Here is a 19,890-nt window from a genome sequence, read left to right as displayed (position 1 = left end):
TAGGGGACTGATGACCTCAGATGTTAAGTCCCATAGTGCTCAGAGCCATTTGAACCATTTTTTACCCAGAAGAAATTATTTTAACTTAGATTTAAAACTTGCTTTGCTACCTGTCAGATATTATGTGGCAAATGGATAAAAAATTTTGTTGCTGCATATCGAACTCCTTTCTGAGCCATTGACAGCTTTGATAACAAGTCATCTTTCCCTCCAGTGTTGTAGGTATGTACATCACTGATCTTCTCAAACTATGATGGGTCGTTTATCATGAATTTCATTAGAGAAAATGTGTACTGTGATGGGGCAGTTAAAATTCCTAGCTCCTTGTAGAGGTACCTACATGACACCCATCAGTGAACATCATACATTATTCTTACTGCTCGGTTTTATGCAATCAGTGCTATCTTCATAAGTAATGACTTACTCCAGTTCTATGGAACTGAATACAGCGTCTTTTCTCTAAATTTAGAAAGAGTCCATTTTCTAAGAACCAATTTATAATTCTTTGGAACATATTATTTACCATCTCTTCTGTTGTTTCCTCTCTAATGGCATTTATTATAACACTAGTATCTTCTCCGAACAGTATCAATTATACTTGTTGAATGTTAAAAGCAGTGTCATTGATATGTATAAGGAATAAGTGTGTAACCGAAATTCGACCCTGTGGGACTCCATTTGTGATTTCTCCCCAGTCAGTAAAATTTCTACCTATCCGACGTTGTTTGAATTATTCATCACAGCCTTTTGTATTCTGTCTCTTAAGTAACCAGCTGTGCATAAAGCCATTAGTTCCATAAAAACTTGAATTTTTCTAAGAGAGTAACATGATTTACACATTCAAACGCCCAGGAAAGATCACAAAAATACCCACTGACGATATTTTATTATTTAAGGATTGTAGTATTTTATGAGTGAAAATATAAATAGCATTCTCAGTCAAGTTAACCTTCCGGAATTCAAACTGTCAAGTGCTAAATAAACTATTTCTACTTAAGTGTTACGCGACTCTTGAGTACATAACTTTTCCGAATATTGTGTAGAAAGATGTCAGTAGGAAAACTTGATGATAAGTGTTTATGTTTGTCTTGTCACCTTTATCGTGAACAGATTTAACAGTTTCATATTTTAACCTGTCTGGAAAAACTCCCTGTGCCGGTGATGCGTGATGCTAAGGGACGTTACTTATTAACTTGGGATAACATTTCAGAATTCTGTTTGATGCTCCACCAACATCTAATGAGGTTTGGTTTTTTAAAACTTTTACCACTCCATTAAATTCACTGAACGGCATTCGTGCTACTTCTAGAGGCTTAAAGTTTTGTGGATGGAATGACATTTTTAATACTCTTGCTTCTTCAACTGAACCAATGAATAGTATTTTTGGTGCTACATTTAGAAAGTGATTGTTAAAGGTATTCGCAAGTTGCTGATTATCAGTCGGAACATTGTCATTTAGTCTAATTGTTATGGAATCTTGTACACTGGCTGGCTGTCCTATCTCCTGTTTGACAATATCCCACATAGCTGTAATCTTACTATCCGCATAATTTATTTCTGTCACGACGTGCACACTTCTAGACATCTTAATGACTTCCCTTAAAATACTACACTATTTTTTGCACTACGAAAGTAACGTCAGATCTATATTTATTCTGGCATCTATAATTACACTCTTCCTCTTACATGAGATTTCGGTTCCCTTAGTTATTCACGATGTACTTCTGGATAACTTTTTAGGAAAGGAACTCTCAAATACTGCCACGAATTTGCTATGAAATAAACTGAATTTGACATTACCATCTCCTTCTCTCTATACCTCATCCGACGTCACTCCTTTTAACATGCAAAACGCCGCTGTTAGCAAACGTCATCAGCTACTTGCCTTGAGTTGCACAGTGGTACCGCTGCGTTGCTGTCCCACGGCACACACTGCCACATGAGTGCTCCACTTCTTAGGGACGATCCAGTCCCACTACGGAGCTCAGCAGCTAGACACTATGGTGAACTACCGTAGTGGGCTACTTGCTAGATACCATGTAGTCTCGTTTATTTATGTATACATATGCAACCAGTCGTTTTTTAAATTTTTGACACTTTTTATTCTATAATAAACGTCATCGATCATCTCATAAATTTACTCACGCAGAAAATCTCCATTTTAAATCACGTGTGTCGTCCGTCATCCAAAAAATACGTGCAGTTTTACTGTCCTGCTTCTTAGACATCATGCAGTCCTACATTTGTGCCCTACGTCTAAGAAGCCATGGAGTCCTACTACTCTGCTCTATTTCTTAGCCAGAATGCAGTCCTGCTACACTGTCGCACTCCTTACACGGGAAGCACCCCAGCTCGTAGAGCTAGAACTGAAGCAAACTAACGTTAAAATACAGGAATGTGCTTATTCTACCACCCGTCAAAGCCGTGTATCTGTAAAACATTGCATTTGTGCACCGTCCGTATTTGGGCCTCGATGACAAATATGGGGTGACCTTACAACGTACTAATTTCTGTTTTGGGAAGACTGACAACAATGAAAAAAGCTTTTCTGAAAAAAGGAAATACATCACGATTTATTACAAATTTTAGTATTAGAAACTCTTTTCTGAGATGTAGCGTTTTACAGAACTGACACGTGGGCGACTAGGCAAGAAGAGGACAGAAGCTTTTGGTATCTGCTGCTACAGACGAACGCAGAATGTTAAGCGGGTGGATCGGATTACGAACGAACAGGTATTGGATCGAATCGGGAAGAAACGAAATTTGTGGCAGAACTCGACTAAATGAACAGATAGAGCAAGAAATTTTCATTTTGGTATTGTTGTTGTTGTTGTTCTTGTGGTCTTCAGTCCTGAGACTGGTTTGATGCAGCTCTCCGTGCTACTCTATCCTGTGCAAGCTTCTTCATCTCCCAGTACTTACTGCAACCTACATCCTTCTGAATCTGCTTAGTGTATTCATCTCTTGGTCTCCCCCTACGATTTTTACCCTCCACGCTGCCCTCCAATACTAAATTGGTGATCCCTTGATGCCTCAGAACATGTCCTACCAACCGATCCCTTCTTCTGGTCACGTTGTGCCACAAACTTCTCTTCTCCCCAATCCTATTCAATACTTCCTCATTAGTTACGTGATCTACCCATCTAATCTTCAGCATTCTTCTGTAGCACCACATTTCGAAAGCTTCTATTCTCTTCTTGTCCAAACTATTTACCGTCCATGTTTCGCTTCCATACATGGCTACACTCCATACAAATACTTTCAGAAATGACTTCCTGACACTTAAATCTATACTCGATGTTAACAAATTTCTCTTCTTCAGAAACGCTTTCCTTGCTATTGCCAGTCTACATTTTATATCCTCTCTACTTCGACCATCATCAGTTATTTTGCTCCCCAAATAGCAAAACTCCTTTACTACTTTAAGTGTCTCATTTCCTAATCTAATACCCTCAACATCACCCGACTTAATTCGACTACATTCCATTATCCTCGTTTTGCTTTTGTTGATGTTCATCTTATATCCTCCTTTCAAGACACTGTCCATTCCGTTCAACTGCTCTTCCAAGTCCTTTGCTGTCTCTGACAGAATTACAATGTCATCGGCGAACCTCAAAGTTTTTATTTCTTCTCCATGGATTTTAATACCTACTCCGAATTTTTCTTTTGTTTCCTTTACTGCTTGCTCAATATACAGATTGAATAACATCGGGGAGAGGCTACAACCCTGTCTTACTCCCTTCCCAACCACTGCTTCCCTTTCATGTCCCTCGACTCTTATAACTGCCATCTGGTTTCTGTACAAATTGTAAATAGCCTTTCGCTCCCTGTATTTTACCCCTGCCACCTTTAGAATTTGAAAGAGAATATTCCAGTCAACATTGACAAAAGCTTTCTCTAAGTCTACAAATGCTAGAAACGTAGGTTTGCCTTTCCTTAATCTTTCTTCTAAGATAAGTCGTAAAGTCAGTATTGCCTCACGTGTTCCAGTATTTCTACGGAATCCAAACTGATCTTCCCCGAGGTCGGCTTCTACTAGTTTTTCCATTCGTCTGTAAAGAATTCGTGTTAGTATTTTGCAGCTGTGGCTTATTAAACTGATTGTTCGGTAATTTTCACATCTGTCAACACCTGCTTTCTTTGGGATTGGAATTATTATATTCTTCTTGAAGTCTGAGGGTATTTCGCCTGTTTCATACATCTTGCTCACCAGATGGTAGAGTTTTGTCAGGGCTGGCTCTCCCAAGGCCGTCAGTAGTTCCAATGGAATGTTGTCTACTCCGGGGGCCTTGTTTCGACTCAGGTCTTTCAGTGCTCTGTCAAACTCTTGACGCAGTATCGTATCTCCCATTTCATCTTCATCTACATCCTCTTCCATTTCCATAATATTGTCCTCAAGTTCATCGCCCTTGTATAGACCCTCTATATACTCCTTCCACCTTTCTGCCTTCCCTTCTTTGCTTAGAACTGGGTTTCCATCTGAGCTCTTGATGTTCATACAAGTGGTTCTCTTATCTCCAAAAGTCTCTTTAATTTTCCTGTAGGCAGTATCTATCTTACCTCTAGTGAGATAAGCCTCTACATCCTTACATTTGTCCTCTAGCCATCCCTGTTTAGCCATTTTGCACTTCCTGTCGATCTCATTTTTGAGACGTTTGTATTCCTTTTTGCCTGCTTCATTTACTGCATTTTTATATTTTCTCCTTTCATCAATTAAATTCAATATTTCTTCTGTTACCCAAGGATTTCTACTAGCCCTCGTCTTTTTACCTACCTGATCCTCTGCTGCCTTCACTACTTCATCCCTCAAAGCTACCCATTCTTCTTCTACTTTACTTCTTTCCCCCATTCCTGTCAATTGTTCCCTTATGCTCTTCCTGAAACTCTGTACAACCTCTGGTTCTTTCAGTTTATCCAGGTCCCATCTCCTTAAATTCCCACCTTTTTGCAGTTTCTTCAGTTTTAATCTACAGGTCATAACCAATAGATTGTGGTCAGAGTCCACATCTGCCCCTGGAAATGTCTTACAATTTAAAACCTGGTTCCTAAATCTCTGTCTTACCATTATATAATCTATCTGATACCTTTTAGTATCTCCAGGGTTCTTCCATGTATACAACCTTCTATCATGATTCTTAAACCAAGTGTTAGCTATGATTAAGTTGTGCTCTGTGCAAAATTCTACCAGGCGGCTTCCTCTTTCATTTCTTAGCCCAAATCCATATTCACCTACTACGTTTACTTCTCTCCCTTTTCCTACACTTGAATTCCAGTCACCCATGACTATTAAATTTTCGTCTCCCTTCACTATTTCAATAATTTCTTTTATTTCATCATACATTTCTTCAATTTCTTCGTCATCTGCAGAGCTAGTTGGCATATAAACTTGTATTACTGTAGTAGGTGTGGGCTTCGTATCTATCTTGGCCACAATAATGCGTTCCCTATGCTGTTTGTAGTAGCTTACCCGCATTCCTATTTTCCTATTCATTATTAAACCTACTCCTGCATTACCCCTATCTGACTTTGTGTTTATAACCCTGTAGTCACCTGACCAGAAGTCTTGTTCCTTTCCATTACCATTTTGGTAATGGAAGGAAATGAGGCGGTTAGAAAGTGCAGGCAGAGTCCAAGGTTGGGTGTGCAGGGTGTTTTCGTCAGAGCGTGCAAAAATGTAAGAGGACGTACAGAATTCTCCACTGGACAGTTTGAGGCAGCCAACCTGGAGTCGGAGAAACCAGCTAGAGGAGGTACGTATGTAAACTTGTCTACCGCTTTGTCTAACGTTGGTACTGTACACCTTACTTACAACTAACATGCGCACAGGTTTACATGTACTGCGCTGTTTATTTACATGTATTTTTTTTTATCTCCTGCCACGAAACAAGGAGACGTGCCCTATTACTAGGAAGTCATGATGCAGGTGTTGTTTACTTTACTTCCCCATAGGATGGGTCTGTTGAATCGTACTTACATTGTTCCATGTCAGAAATGTGGTGCTACAGAAGAATGCTGAAGATTAGATGGGTAGATCACATAGCTAATGAGGAGGTATTGAATAGAATTGGGAAGAAAAGAAATTTGTGACACAACTTGACTAGAAAAAGCGATCGGTTGGTAGGACATGTTCTGACACATCAAAGGATCACTAATTTAGTATTGGAGGGCAGTGTGGAGGGTAAAAATCGTAGAGGGAGACAAAGAGATGAGTACACTAAGCAGATTCAGAAGGATGTAGGTTGCAGTAGGTATTTGGATATGAAGAAGCTTGCACAGGATAGAGTAGCATGGAGAGCTGCATCAAACCAGTCTCTGGACTGAAGACCACTACAAACAACGACAAACATGTCGGAACGTGCTACAAATCAACGACAGACCCTTTCATTACTCTGTGGGATTCAGATACGTACAGCACAACACGATGGAGCAGTACCGGTACTGTCTCGCAGCACTCACTGACATGCTCCTTGTGTGTGGGGAGGTACGTTGCAATGCCCTCGCTGCTGAAAGGCTGTACAGGGAACGATTTCCTAGCAGGCATCATCCGTCACGACGAGTGTTTATTTCTCTCGATTCACGAATGCGGCAGACTGGTTCTACATCTACATCTACATCGATACTCTGCAAATCACATTTAAGTGCCTGACAGAGGGTTCATCTAACCACCTTCACAATTCTCTATTATTCCAATGTCGTGTAGCGCGCGGAAAGAATGAACACCTATATCTTTCCGTACGAGCTCTTGTAAGTAGGCTGTATAGGTTTTTTATTGGTAACGCCACGTAGCGCTCTATATGAAAATCACTGGCTGTGCTGTGTGCAGTCTGTGGCTGCTTTGCATTCTTGTTGGCTATTGTAGTGTTTGACAGTTAGATGTTAACAGCGCGTAGCGTTGGGCAGTTGGAGGTGAGCCGCCAGCAGTGGTGGATTTGGGGAGAGAGATGGCAGAATTTTGAGATATTAAGATGAGCGGACGATCTGGACGTGTGTCCATCAGAAAGAGAAAATTTGTAATATTGGATATCATGGATTGATATATATATTATGACTTTTGAACACTATTAAGGTAAATACTTGCTTGTTCTCTATGAAACCCTTTCATTTGCTAACTATGCCTATCAGTAGTTAGTGCCTTCAGTAGTTTGAATCTTTTATTTAGCTGGCTGTAGTGGCGCTCGCTGTATTGCAGTAGCTCGAGTAACGAAGATTTTTGTGAGGTAAGTGATTTGTGAAACGTATAGGTTAATGTTAGTCAGGGCCATTCTTTCGTAGGGATTTCTGAAAGTCAGATTGCGTTGCGCTAAAAATATTGTGTGTCAGTTTAGTGTTGATCAGAATAGGTAAAGAGCGAAATGTCTGAGTACGTTCAGTTCTGCTCAGCTGTTTGAGAATCAAATAATGTGAGAGGTTTATCAGCACAGTAATTCATTAATTTTTGTAAGGGGACGTTACACACTAATTTCCCTTATTTTATCGTGATGATCGTTCTTCCCTATGTAAGTCGGTGTCAACAAAATATTTTCGCATTTGGGGGAGGAAGGTGGTGATTCGAAAGAAGAAACGAGGTAGCTGGCAACATGAACAACACTCGCTCACCCGATCTTGAAGAGGAGGTGCCGGAACATGTTGTAGCGGACCCCGCTACAAGGTCTCGTCGTATTGCAGGTAAAATGGGCGCTGCACGTACTAGGGCATGCCGAGTACTCCACGAACAACAGTTACACCCGTATCACCCACAACGAGTCCATGCAGTGACTGTGACTGACTTTGCACCAAGGACGGCGTTGCGTCAGGTTACTGCAACAACGGGCTCACCGAAGAGATTTCCTCCAAACCGTGCTGTTTACTGACGAGGCCTCATTTGATCGTAATGGTATTTCGAACAGCACGAATAGCAATGCGTGGGATGAGGAAAACCCTCACGCTCTAGCAGAGTCACACCATCAGGTACGTTTTGCGCCGCGCGGGGTTAGCCGAGCGGTCTCGGCGCTGCAGCCACGGACTGTGCGGCCGGTCCCGGCGGAGGTTCGAGTCCTCCCTCGGCCATGGGTGTGTGTGTTTGTGCTTAGGATAATTTAGGCTAAGTAGTGTGTAAGCTTAGGGACTGATGACCTTAGCAGTTAAGTCCCATAAGATTTCACACACATCTGAACATTTTTTTTTACGTTTTGCTGTTAATATCTCGGCCGGCACTGTACGTGACAGTCTCACTGGGTCATATCTTCTGCCTGGCCGTCCTAATGGCAGCATGTACTTGAGGTTCGTGCAAAGAGCTCTACCTCAATTGTTGGAGAGCGAACCCTTGGCCGTTCGTGAGACGATGTGGATATAACATGACGGAGCACCGCCTCATTTCAGTGCGGACGTCCACAACCATCTCATTGCTGTATTTCCTGGTCGCTGGATTGGAAAGGAGGTGCTATTCCACTGCTTGCGAGGACTCCTGACCTGAACCCCCGCCATTACTTCCTATGGGGATATCTAAAGTCACTCGTGTATGGGACCCCTGTGGATACGGAGATGGAATTAGTTGCCAGAATTGTAGCTGCGTCTGATGTAATTGGAAACAGACCAGGGATATTTGTCAGGGTGCGTCAGAACCTCATTCGCAGATGTCGTGCTTGCATTGAGGTTGATGGTCGTCAGTTTCGGCACATTTTGTAAGATGCAGTACAAATGGTACATTCATTGTGCCAATGATGGTATTTGAAGTTAACTGTAACTAATGTAAATAAGAAAGCACACAGTAATGCGATTTTATTCCTATTATCCCTCGAAGCTGGCACGTTGCCTGCCTGACATTGCACTCTGTCACGGAAACACCCTGTATAGGCAGGGGGGTCAAGTGAATGTGGGATGCGTAGCTACTCAGAGGTGAAGAGGCTTGCACAGGATAGGGTGGTGTGGACAGCAGCACCAAACCGTCTTCGGACTAAAGATCACAACAAGTGCTGCAAAAAGTGTAATTCCTTCAACAAACATGAGACATCAAAAGAAGTCAGTAGCCAGGGTAGAGCATACTAAGGGTTTGGGTGTACATATAGATGAGAATCTTAATTGGAAAATTCATATTTTGGATCTCCTAAAGCGACTAGGTTCAGCAACTTTTGCAATCAGAATAATTGCCAATTTTGAGGATGTAGAAATTACTAAGCTAACATACTTTGCATGCTTCCACTCTTTGATGTCATACGGAATAATATTCTGAGGCAACTCAACACTTAGGCAAAAGGTGTTCACTGCTAAAAAGAAAGTAGTTAGAATAATGTGTGAGGTTCATAGTCGCTCATCTTGTATGCATCTGTTTAAAAGGTTAGGAATTCTTACAACTGCTGCACAGAACATTTACTCAGTAATGAAATTTTTTCTCAACAACATGGACCGGTTTAAAATCAACAGCAATATTCATGATTGCAATACTAGAAAAAAGAAATACCTACACTATCCTTTACTTAACCTATCTTTGGCAAAGAAAGGGGTAAAATATGATGCTATAAAACTTTTTGATAAATTACCAGATGAAATAAAATGTCGGACAGACGGCAGTAATAGTTTCAAAAACAAATTGAAATCATACCTCCTCGACAACTCTTTCTATACCATAGATGAATTCTTGAATATGAGTAAATAAATCTGGAGGGGAAAAAAAATACCTTGTTTCCTGTGCGCATTTCTTGTGCATTTGACACGTTCCACGTCATAACGGTTTTCCATGCTGTTGATCACTAGAACACGTAACTAACTAACAACGATTTGAAATATGATACAGAGTAATGGAAAATGAACGTGACAGAAATAAAGAATTCCTGTGACAGAAGTAATGAGTTTATTTCAGAAATATACATGTAGACAGACTGAAAGGTTAACTGTGACTGCTGCTATCGACATTCACAGATGCTCGGTATGTGCTCCATTTGTGGCACGGCAGATGTCTGTCTGGCGCTGCATTTCCTACCAGGTCCGTTTGAACGTAGTCCGATCAACGGACTAAACCCCGCCGACTGTACGGTGCTTTAACTGTTGTTCAGTCCTGCGGAAATGGGGGTACGGAAACCATATGCTAGACACATTCTCAAAACAAAAGAAACGCTGGTGTAATGTACGAGGTTATGCCAACGTGACGAGGGTCCGTCCTACTGCAAAACTAAGTACCTCTTCTGTCAGCTGAAGCATCGACGAGACAGAAAGCATACCGAGAAAGGCTACGCTTCTAACGGTAGGTTCGGCGAAGGAGGAAGAACCAAAGACTCTGTGGTTTGTTAGCGCGTAGAAAACATTAAGCTTCAGAGACTCACGTTCAGCTTCCAGAGAGGGATGCGGCGTTACAAATTATGCTCTGTCACTTTGTCACTTCAGTGAAATGTGGCTTCGGCAGGAAACACAAGTCTGTTGCGAAACCGTCCGCCTCCAAACGTGCTTGAAAGTCTGTGCATAGTTTTCTCCGTTTCAGTTTATCGGCTGCTTTTAGCGGCTGCGCCATTTGAGTTCTGTTAAGCCTCGAACTGCAGAAGCTTGCGCAACACACCCCACAATGTCGACTGCGACACGTCCACTTCCCCCCTGGCACGACTCGTGAGCTTTCTGGAGTTTCTTTCTCAGATCGTACGAATGTTTTCCACCACTTCATTCTCGACTGGTGGCCATCCTACGGTTAGTCTTCTTGCGTACGCATCTTGACGGTGTGGTGCCACTTTATCGGCCCGAAAATATATTTCAACAAGGATTACTGATGATATTTTTGCGTATTCTATGACATCGTACTCCTGTTCTATGGCGGATGCCACCATTTTGAATACCAACGCCAGCGATGAACAACAACGGCGACTTTCCATTGCCTCATTGTTGCCAACCTAAGCTGTAAGAGCTTACCTTGCAGTGTATCTGGGTATTCCCGATATAAAGCCATTACTGCAGTCACAGGAACACTCTCTTTTTGTCCCATACTATTTGAATCACCCTGCACAGTACTTAATTTCATGGCTGCTGTTTAACAAGGCATGTCGGGGATTCCACTTCACTCACCACAGTCAGCGAGGAAACACTCGAGGAACTCGTCCAGCGAGAGTTTGAGTCCGTGGATGAGGCAGTTGTGGTAGTAGAACGAGGTGGCGGCGTCTTTCGGACTTCTGGCGACGTATATGATCTGCAAAACAGACGAGACCGCCACTTGTGAAGGCATTGCTAATTACGCATATAATTTTTTTGTGAATTTCTTTAGATTTCTATTCTTTTTCTTTTGTTCATAAGGGCATTTCTAATTGTGATTATGTAACATTCTACTGTGGTTTTTAAATGTAAAGATGTAATTGCGATTATTTCGTTTGCCAACGGATAAATATATTTCTTGTTTTGTACCTGTCGTAAAGTTTGTAAAGTTCTCTTTTGGAATATTATTAAATGTGAAAAATGCAGTCAATAACATTTATAAAGATTTATGTAATTTACGATAACGATATAACATCTATAGACAGGGGACAGCGATAGTGATATCGATAGTCGAAAGGTTGTTGTGTAGTAGATGGGATGGTGGATCGTGTGTCTGCGAAGCGTGCGCGGAAAAATAGTACTGTGTTTTATGAAAAGCATACGTAATTGTATGGACAGTGATACCGAACTATCAGATTGTTAATTCTCTTTACCACTGCGGTATGTAATGCCATCGCCAGCGAACTTTAAGAGCAAATAAACCGGACTGTGAAAGTGGCGCTAACAATACTTTGTTGTGGCCGACACGAACAGTGCTTTTATGCGAATGAACTTTGCCGGTATAGGTTTTGGGTGGTGAAACTGTTGTCTATCACATTCTATCAAGCCGTGAAAGTGAAGACTTTAATTAACTGTGCAATATAAATGACTTTCAGTCACGTCGTCGAAGTCTGAAATGCGAGAACAGAGTGGACATTGTTTACGTTGTGCTTCACACACAAGAACAATTCTATGAACTGTGTATTTGTGGCTAAGACTATTTGAATGTGACGAACTGTGTGATTATGGACGATAGCGTCACGGACAGTGCATAAAGTGTAAAAATGAGCGATGTCTACGTAATGTACTTTGAAAGAGAGGATATGTCAACAACGGTCGTATACTGGCGTCTTGTGGTTTGTTAATCACCACGGGGTTAATGATACGGCTGTGCCGGAACTTTATTTGCGTTTCGCCGGAGAAGATTAGCCAGCGGAACTGCCTGTGTCCTGCTCTCATCATCGTAACCCGCCGACTTCGTGCTGCCCAACGCAACGCTTCGTATGCAACAAAAAGTTAAAGAGATTTCGCCGAACGCTATCCCCTGACCTAGAAACTTTCTTTCTCTATTAAAAGTATAAGAATTACAGACTCTATACAAATAAATTCTTTATTTAGTTTATGTTTGCTTTCTGCTAACGAAACTAAAATTACAGTCAGTGAATTAAAATTTGCGTGGTAGTCATTGTTGAAACACCAGTAAATATAAATTTCTTCCTCTCATTAGAACTAATTCTCCTTGCATGTCAAAATTATTGTAGTTATTTTATGCAGTTTTATGTATTGTTATGAAACTAGATATATGACAGTGACTAATAAGAGTATTTTGTCGCGAAATATGGCTTCGCGCGAAAATTACGGCGACCGCCATAATTGCTCGCGTTCTGACCAATAACGTAAAAGCTGCTATTCCGGTATTGGTGCATTTCCTGACATGAGCGTGAATTATGAATGTCAACTGTCAAATCACGTAGGGACTGTTTACCCAGTAATAAAAGTTTTTGATGTTGTATCGCTACGAGTCGTAGTATTAAGAGACACTGGTTATACTCAAAAGTGGGTAGATGTATGGTGAAACCCCCCAGTGTTCATGCGATTATTAACAGTATTGTGTGTGATTCACGAAATTTTGTCACTTTTTCTAAATTCTTTCAGATATTGTCTTAGATGTTTTTGAAGTTTCAGAGAATATATACACAATTTTGTCGGTTCAGGTTAATTTCAGAGCAATTTCTCGTGAATATTAGAATTTTCAGTTCATAAACAAAGTGTGATCGTAACCAATTGAGAAGTGTAACAAAGAGTGTGGTTTTCCAACTAGAATTTTGGATTACTTCACAGTTCAGATTTTGATAATTATTTTTCCTGTGGGTTGAGGTCATCACAAACTTCACTCTGGCGCCTGGTAGTGGCGTATATAGCACTCGTGCTGCGACTCTCTATAAGTGGCAGTCAAACGAAACGAGACACATGGAAAAAAGTAAGTAGGCTGTTTACTATTTCAAAAGTAATCGTAATAACTGTTAGTACATCTATCCCACTCTCAGACAAGACGGTCAGTGGCTTTTTAGATAAATGTTTGCGGTTGTCTACGGAAGCACGATTGTACCGAGGCGTACACCTCTTCGTCCGAAGCAATTACACGGCCACGAATGTCTTTTCTCAGGGCTCCAAAAGCACGGAAATCGTATGGGGAGAAATTGTGACACTAAGTTGACAAGACAACGCTTCCACAAATTACTGCAGATTTCAGTGCTGGGCCATCAACAAGTGTCAGCGTCCGAACCATTTAACGAAACACCATCGATATGGGCTTTCGGAGCCGAAGGCCCACTCGAGTACCCTTCATGACTACACGACACAAAGCCTTACGCCTTGCCTGGGCCCGTTAACACCGACTTTGGACTGTTGATGCCTGGAAACATGTTGCCTGGTCGGACGAGTCTCGTTTCAGTTTGCATCGGACGGATGGACGTGTACGGGTATGGTGACAACTTTAGGAATCTATGGACCCTGCATGTCGGGAGAGGACTGTTCAAGCTGGTGAAAGGCCTCTAATGGTGTTGAGCGTATCCAGTTGGAGTGATATGGGACCCCTGATACGTCTAGATACGACTCTGACAGGTGACACGTACGTAAGCATTCTGTCTGATCACCTGCATCCATTCATGTCCATGTGCATTCCGACGGGCAATTCCAGCGGGACACCCCCACACGTACAGAATTGCTACAGAATGGCTCGAGGAACACTCTTCTAACTTTAAACACTTCCACTGGCCACAAAATTTCCCAGACATGAATATTATTGAGTATATTTGGGATGCCTTGCAAAAAGAGATCTGCACCCCCTCGTATTCTTACGGATTTATGGGCAGGCCTGCAGCATTCATGGTGTCATTTCCCTCCAGAACTACTTCAGACATTGGTCGAGTGCACGCCACGTCGTGTTGCGGCACTTCTGCCTGTACGCGGGGGACCTACACGGTATTAGGCCCCAGTTCCCCCATGCTGCATTTATCCTACAAACCTTTCAGCTACTGTCATACTTTCGGAGTTATTCTATGTGGCAATAGTTAGTGAGTCACCCTGTATATCGTTTCTTGTTAACAGTATCAGCTTATTCCTAAGAATTAAAAGCTTTCACTCAGTTAATATTAAGCAGAAATCCAATGTGCATTTTTACCGCACGTCTTTCACTCTTCTGCGCAAGGCGCTCAGTTTTAAGCTGCATCCATTTTCAATGAACTATCACAAGAATTCAAACCGCAATCTAGAGTTCGCCTTACCTGTTGCTTGTGTAATCTGATCATTCCGTTTGAGATCATTTCGAATAGTCACACCCAGATACTTAACTGATGTTACCGCTTCCAAAGACTGATCATTTATTTTGTACTCTTACATTAATGGGGATTTTCGCCTTGTTATACGCAGTAGGTTGCACTTACTAATATTGAGAAATAACTGCCAGTCATTACACGACGCATTTATTGTCTACAAATCCTGATTGATTTGTTCACAACTTTCGTGTGATACTACTTCCCTGTGGACTACAGCATCATCGGCAAACAGTCTAAGGCTGCAGTCAATACCGTCAACCAGATCGTTTATGTAAATCGTAAAAAGTAGCGGACCTACACTCCTGGAAATGGAAAAAAGAACACATTGACACCGGTGTGTCAGACCCACCATACTTGCTCCGGACACTGCGAGAGGGCTGTACAAGCAATGATCACACGCACGGCACAGCGGACACACCAGGAACCGCGGTGTTGGCCGTCGAATAGCGCTAGCTGCGCAGCATTTGTGCACCGCCGCCGTCAGTGTCAGCCAGTTTGCCGTGGCATACGGAGCTCCATCGCAGTCTTTAACACAGGTAGCATGCCGCGACAGCGTGGACGTGAACCGTATGTGCAGTTGACGGACTTTGAGCGAGGGCGTATAGTGGGCATGCGGGAGGCCGGGTGGACGTACCGCCGAATTGCTCAACACGTGGGGCGTGAGGTCTCCACAGTACATCGATGTTGTCGCCAGTGGTCGGCGGAAGGTGCACGTGCCCGTCGACCTGGGACCGGACCGCAGCGACGCACGGATGCACGCCAAGACCGTAGGATCCTACGCAGTGCCGTAGGGGACCGCACCGCCACTTCCCAGCAAATTAGGGACACTGTTGCTCCTGGGGTATCGGCGAGGACCATTCGCAACCGTCTCCATGAAGCTGGGCTACGGTCCCGCATACCGTTAGGCCGTCTTCCGCTCACGCCCTAACATCGTGCAGCCCGCCTCCAGTGGTGTCGCGACAGGCGTGAATGGAGGGACGAATGGAGACGTGTCGTCTTCAGCGATGAGAGTCGCTTCTGCCTTGGTGCCAATGATGGTCGTATGCGTGTTTGGCGCCGTGCAGGTGAGCACCACAATCAGGACTGCATACGACCGAAGCACACAGGGCCAACACCCGGCATCATGGTGTGGGGAGCGATCTCCTACACTGGCCGTACACCACTGGTGATCGTCGAGGGGACACTGAATAGTGCACGGTACATCCAAACCGTCATCGAACCCATCGTTCTACCATTCCTAGACCGGCAAGGGAACTTGCTGTTCCAACAGGACAATGCACGTCCGCATGTATCCCGTGCCACCCAACGTGCTCTAGAAGGTGTAAGTCAACTACCCTGGCCAGCAAGATCTCCGGATCTGTCCCCCATTGAGCATGTTTGGGACTGGATGAAGCGTCGTCTCACGCGGTCTGCACGTCCAGCACGAACGCTGGTCCAACTGAGGCGCCAGGTGGAAATGGCATGGCAAGCCGTTCCACAGGACTACATCCAGCATCTCTACGATCGTCTCCATGGGAGAATAGCAGCCTGCATTGCTGCGAAAGGTGGATATACACTGTACTAGTGCCGACATTGTGCATGCTCTGTTGCCTGTGTCTATGTGCCTGTGGTTCTGTCAGTGTGATCATGTGATGTATCTGACCCCAGGAATGTGTCAATAAAGTTTCCCCTTCCTGGGACAATGAATTCACGGTGTTCTTATTTCAATTTCCAGGAGTGTATTACACTGCCCTGGGGCACACCTGAAGTTACTCTTGTTTCTGTTGAAGTTAACCCGTTCAGGACGACATACTGCTCCCTGTCTGTTAGAAAACTTTCTATCCAACCGCATATGTCATCGCATAGACCGTAAGCGCGCACTTTTCGTAGCGAGCGACAGTGCGGCAGTGAGTCGAACGCCTCTCGAAAGTCGAGAAATGTGGCATCAACCTGGGAGCCGATAGCTAGAGCCTGTTGTATATCATGCACAAAGAGGGCCAGCTGTGTCTCGCATGGGCGCTGTTTCCTAAAACCGTGCTGGTTTCTGCAGATGCGCTTCTCAGAGTCTAGAAAGGTCTTTATGTCTGTACACAAAGTATGTTCCACGATTCTACAACAAACCTATGTCAGTGAAACTGGCCGGTAGAGGAACACTGTTTACGATGAATACAGCTACAAAGGTGACGATACCATGTTAGGTTCTGTTCACTGTGAGCGGAATATCGCATCTAATAGCTAACACTTGGTTCAAGAATCATGAAAGAAGGTTGTATACATGGAAGAACCCTGGAGATACTAGAAGGTTTCAGATAGATTATATAATGGTAAGACAGAGATTTAGGAACCAGGTTTTAAATTTTAAGACATTTCCACGGCCAGATGTGGCCTCTGACCACAATCTATTGATTATGAACTGTAGATTAAAACTGAAGAAACTGCAAAAAAGTGGGAATTTAAGGAGATGGGACCTGGATAAACTGACTGAACCAGAGGTTGTACAGAGTTTCCGGGAGATCATAAGGGAACAATTGACAGGAATGGGGGAAAGAATAACAGTAGAAGAAGAATGGGTAGCTTTGAGGAATGAAATAGTAAAGGCAGCAGAGGATCAAGTAGGTAAAAAGACGAGGGCTAGTAGAAATCCTTGGGTAACAGAAGAGATACTGAATTTAATTGATGAAAGGAGAAAATACAAAAATGCAGTAAATGAAGCAGGCAAAAAGCAATACAAACGTCTCAGAAATGAGATCAACCGGAAGTGCAAAATGGCTAAGCATGGATGGCTAGAGGACAAATGTAAGGATGTAGAGGCTTATCTCACTAGGGGTAAGACAGATACTGCCTACAGGAAAATTAAAGAGACCTTTGGAGAGAAGAGAACCACTTGTATGAATATCAAGAGCTCAGATGGCAACCCAGTTCTAAGCAAAGAAGGGAAGGCAGAAAGGTGGAAGGAGTATATAGAGAATCTATAGAGGGGCGATGGTCTTGAGGACAGTATTATGGAAATGGAAGAGGAGGCAGATGAAGGTGAAATGGGAGATATGATACTGCGTGAAGAGTTTGACAGAGCACTGAAATACCTGAGTCGAAACAAGGCCCCGGGAGTAGACAACATTCCATTAGAACTACTGACGGCCTTGGGAGAGCCAGCCCTGACAAAACTCTACCATTTGGTGAGCAAGATGTATGACACAGGCGAAATTCAAGAAGAATGTAATAATTCCAATGCCATACAAAGCAGGTGTTGATAGACGTGAAAATTACCGAACTATCAGTTTTATAAGTCACAGCTGCAAAATACTAACGCGAATTCTTTACAGATGAATGGAAAAGCTGATAGAAGCCGACCTCGGGGAAGATCAGTTTGGATTCCGTAGAAATGCTGGAACACGTGAGGCAATACTGACCCTACGACATCTTAGAAGAAAGATTAAGGAAAGGCAAACCTACGTTTCTAGCATTTGTAGACTTAGAGAAAGCTTTTGACAGTGTTGACTGGAGTACTCTCTTTCAAATTCTAAATGTGGCAGGGGTAAAATACTGGGAACGAAAGGCTATTTACAATTTGTACAGAAACCAGATGGCAGTTATAAGAGTCGAGGGACATGAAAGGGAAGCAGCGGTTGGGAAGGGAGTGAGACAAGGTTGTAGCCTCTCCCCGATGTTATTCAATCTGTATATTGAGCAAGCAGTAACGGAAACAAAAGAAAAGTTCGGAGTAGGTATTAAAATCCATGGAGAAGAAATAAAAACTTTGAGGTTCGCCGATGAATTTGTAATTATGTCAGAGACAGCAAAGGACTTGGAAGAGCAGTTGAATGGAATGGATAGCATCTTGAAAGGAGGATATAAGATGAACATCAACAAAAGCAAAACGAGGATAATGGAACGTAGTCGAATTAAGTCGGGTGATGCTGAGGGAATTAGATTAGGAAATGAGACACTTAAAGTAGTAAAGGAGTTTTGCTATTTGGGGAGCAAAATAACTGATGATGGTCGAAGTAGAGAGGATATAAAATGTAGACTGGCAATGGCAAGGAAAGCGTTTCTGAAGAAGAGAAATTTGTTAACATCGAGTATTGATTTAAGTATCAGGAAGTCGCTTCTGAAAGTGTTTCTATGGAGTGTAGCCATGTATGGAAGTGAAACATGGACGATAACTAGTTTGGACAAGAAGAGAATAGAAGCTTTCGAAATGTGGTGCTACCGAAGAATGCTGAAGATTAGATGGGTAGATCACATAACTAATAAGGAGGTATTGAATAGAATTGGGGAGAAGAGGAGTTTGTGGCACAACTTGACTAGAAGCAGGGATCGGTTGGTAGGACATGTTCTGAGGCATCAAGGTATCACCAATTTAGTATTGGAGGGCAGCGTGGAGGGTAAAAGTTTTAGAGGGAGACCAAGAGATGAATACACTAAGCATATTTAGAAGGATGTAGGCTCCAGTAGGTACTGGGAGATGCAGAAGCTTGCACAGGATAGAGTAGCATGGAGAGCTGCATCAAACCAGTCTCAGGACTGAAGACCACAATAACAACTACAGTGTAATTGGCGGTGGGACTTGGTTTATACATTTTTGTACTCGGCACCTGAAACATGCTGATGGAAACCACGACTCTACTGCAGCAGAGGCTCCTTTACCTTGGGCTTGACGGTCCACAGCTGCCTGGGGAGGAGCGCCGGCGGCAGGTGGCTCTTGACGAGTCTGGGCGGCGGCTGGTCCGCTGCCTGCCTGATGGAGTCGGGCGCCCCCTGCCTGACCGCCGCGGGCACCAGGCTCACGTGTCTGCCGGCAGCAGTAAACACGGGGCCTGCGGTCAGCAGTCTTACAGAGGAGCCGCCGTTGCGACACTTCATTCTGCGGGTACTCACTCGAGGTACGGGAACCGTTTGGTGATGCACGTCTCCTTAGCGGTCTCGAAGTCCAGGTCGTTCATCAGAAGCCACACCAGCTCCTGCGTCCAGGTCGTACCTGTCGAATGAACGTGCTCAAATAGTAACCATTTGCCACATCGGTGAGGAAACTGTGAGGTTTAAGATTCCTCACGTGCCAAGTTTTCACGGAAATTTTAATATTATTTACGTATCTACAGAGCGGTGTAATCGATGCAATCATACAATGAAGGCTTTCACGACCGGATGGTACTGTTGTTGATAATTCTTCCGGGTATATGGCCGTGGTCCATGGAATTCTTCTATTCCTAACGTTTCGTCCAATACTACGTTGGACATCTTCAGAGGTATGGCTGGTCCTGCTGAGTCCTGCCGACTGACGAGTCGGGCGTCGGAGAGCGGCCTAAATACCGAGGACAGTGGGCGTGGT

At 43.3% G+C, this 19,890-nt stretch overlaps 1 protein-coding gene across 5 annotated transcripts in view; it reads right to left on the bottom strand.

Moving 5' to 3' along the window:
• LOC126106509 (luciferin sulfotransferase-like) overlaps nt 1-19,890 on the bottom strand; it is a 128,036-nt gene that overhangs the window by 21,800 nt on the left and 86,346 nt on the right. Inside the window, exons 3-5 of one of the 5 annotated variants that reach the window (XM_049912831.1) lie at nt 19,440-19,539; nt 19,209-19,353; nt 11,023-11,143 (exon numbers count right to left, since the gene is read on the bottom strand). The exons of 3 other annotated variants lie outside the window; for them this stretch is intronic. In XM_049912831.1, the coding sequence (XP_049768788.1) occupies nt 11,023-11,143; nt 19,209-19,353; nt 19,440-19,539 (366 nt within the window). The remainder of the gene's footprint in view (nt 1-11,022; nt 11,144-19,208; nt 19,354-19,439; nt 19,540-19,890) is intronic. One more of the 5 variants, XM_049912832.1, reaches the window with a different exon arrangement.

This window comes from Schistocerca cancellata, chromosome 10, assembly GCF_023864275.1.
Source record: "Schistocerca cancellata isolate TAMUIC-IGC-003103 chromosome 10, iqSchCanc2.1, whole genome shotgun sequence".
In the NCBI taxonomy this organism is placed as follows: Eukaryota; Metazoa; Arthropoda; class Insecta; order Orthoptera; family Acrididae; genus Schistocerca; species Schistocerca cancellata.
The sequence above is the reverse complement of the archived record's forward strand: the minus strand, read 5'-3'. Positions and strand labels throughout refer to the sequence as shown.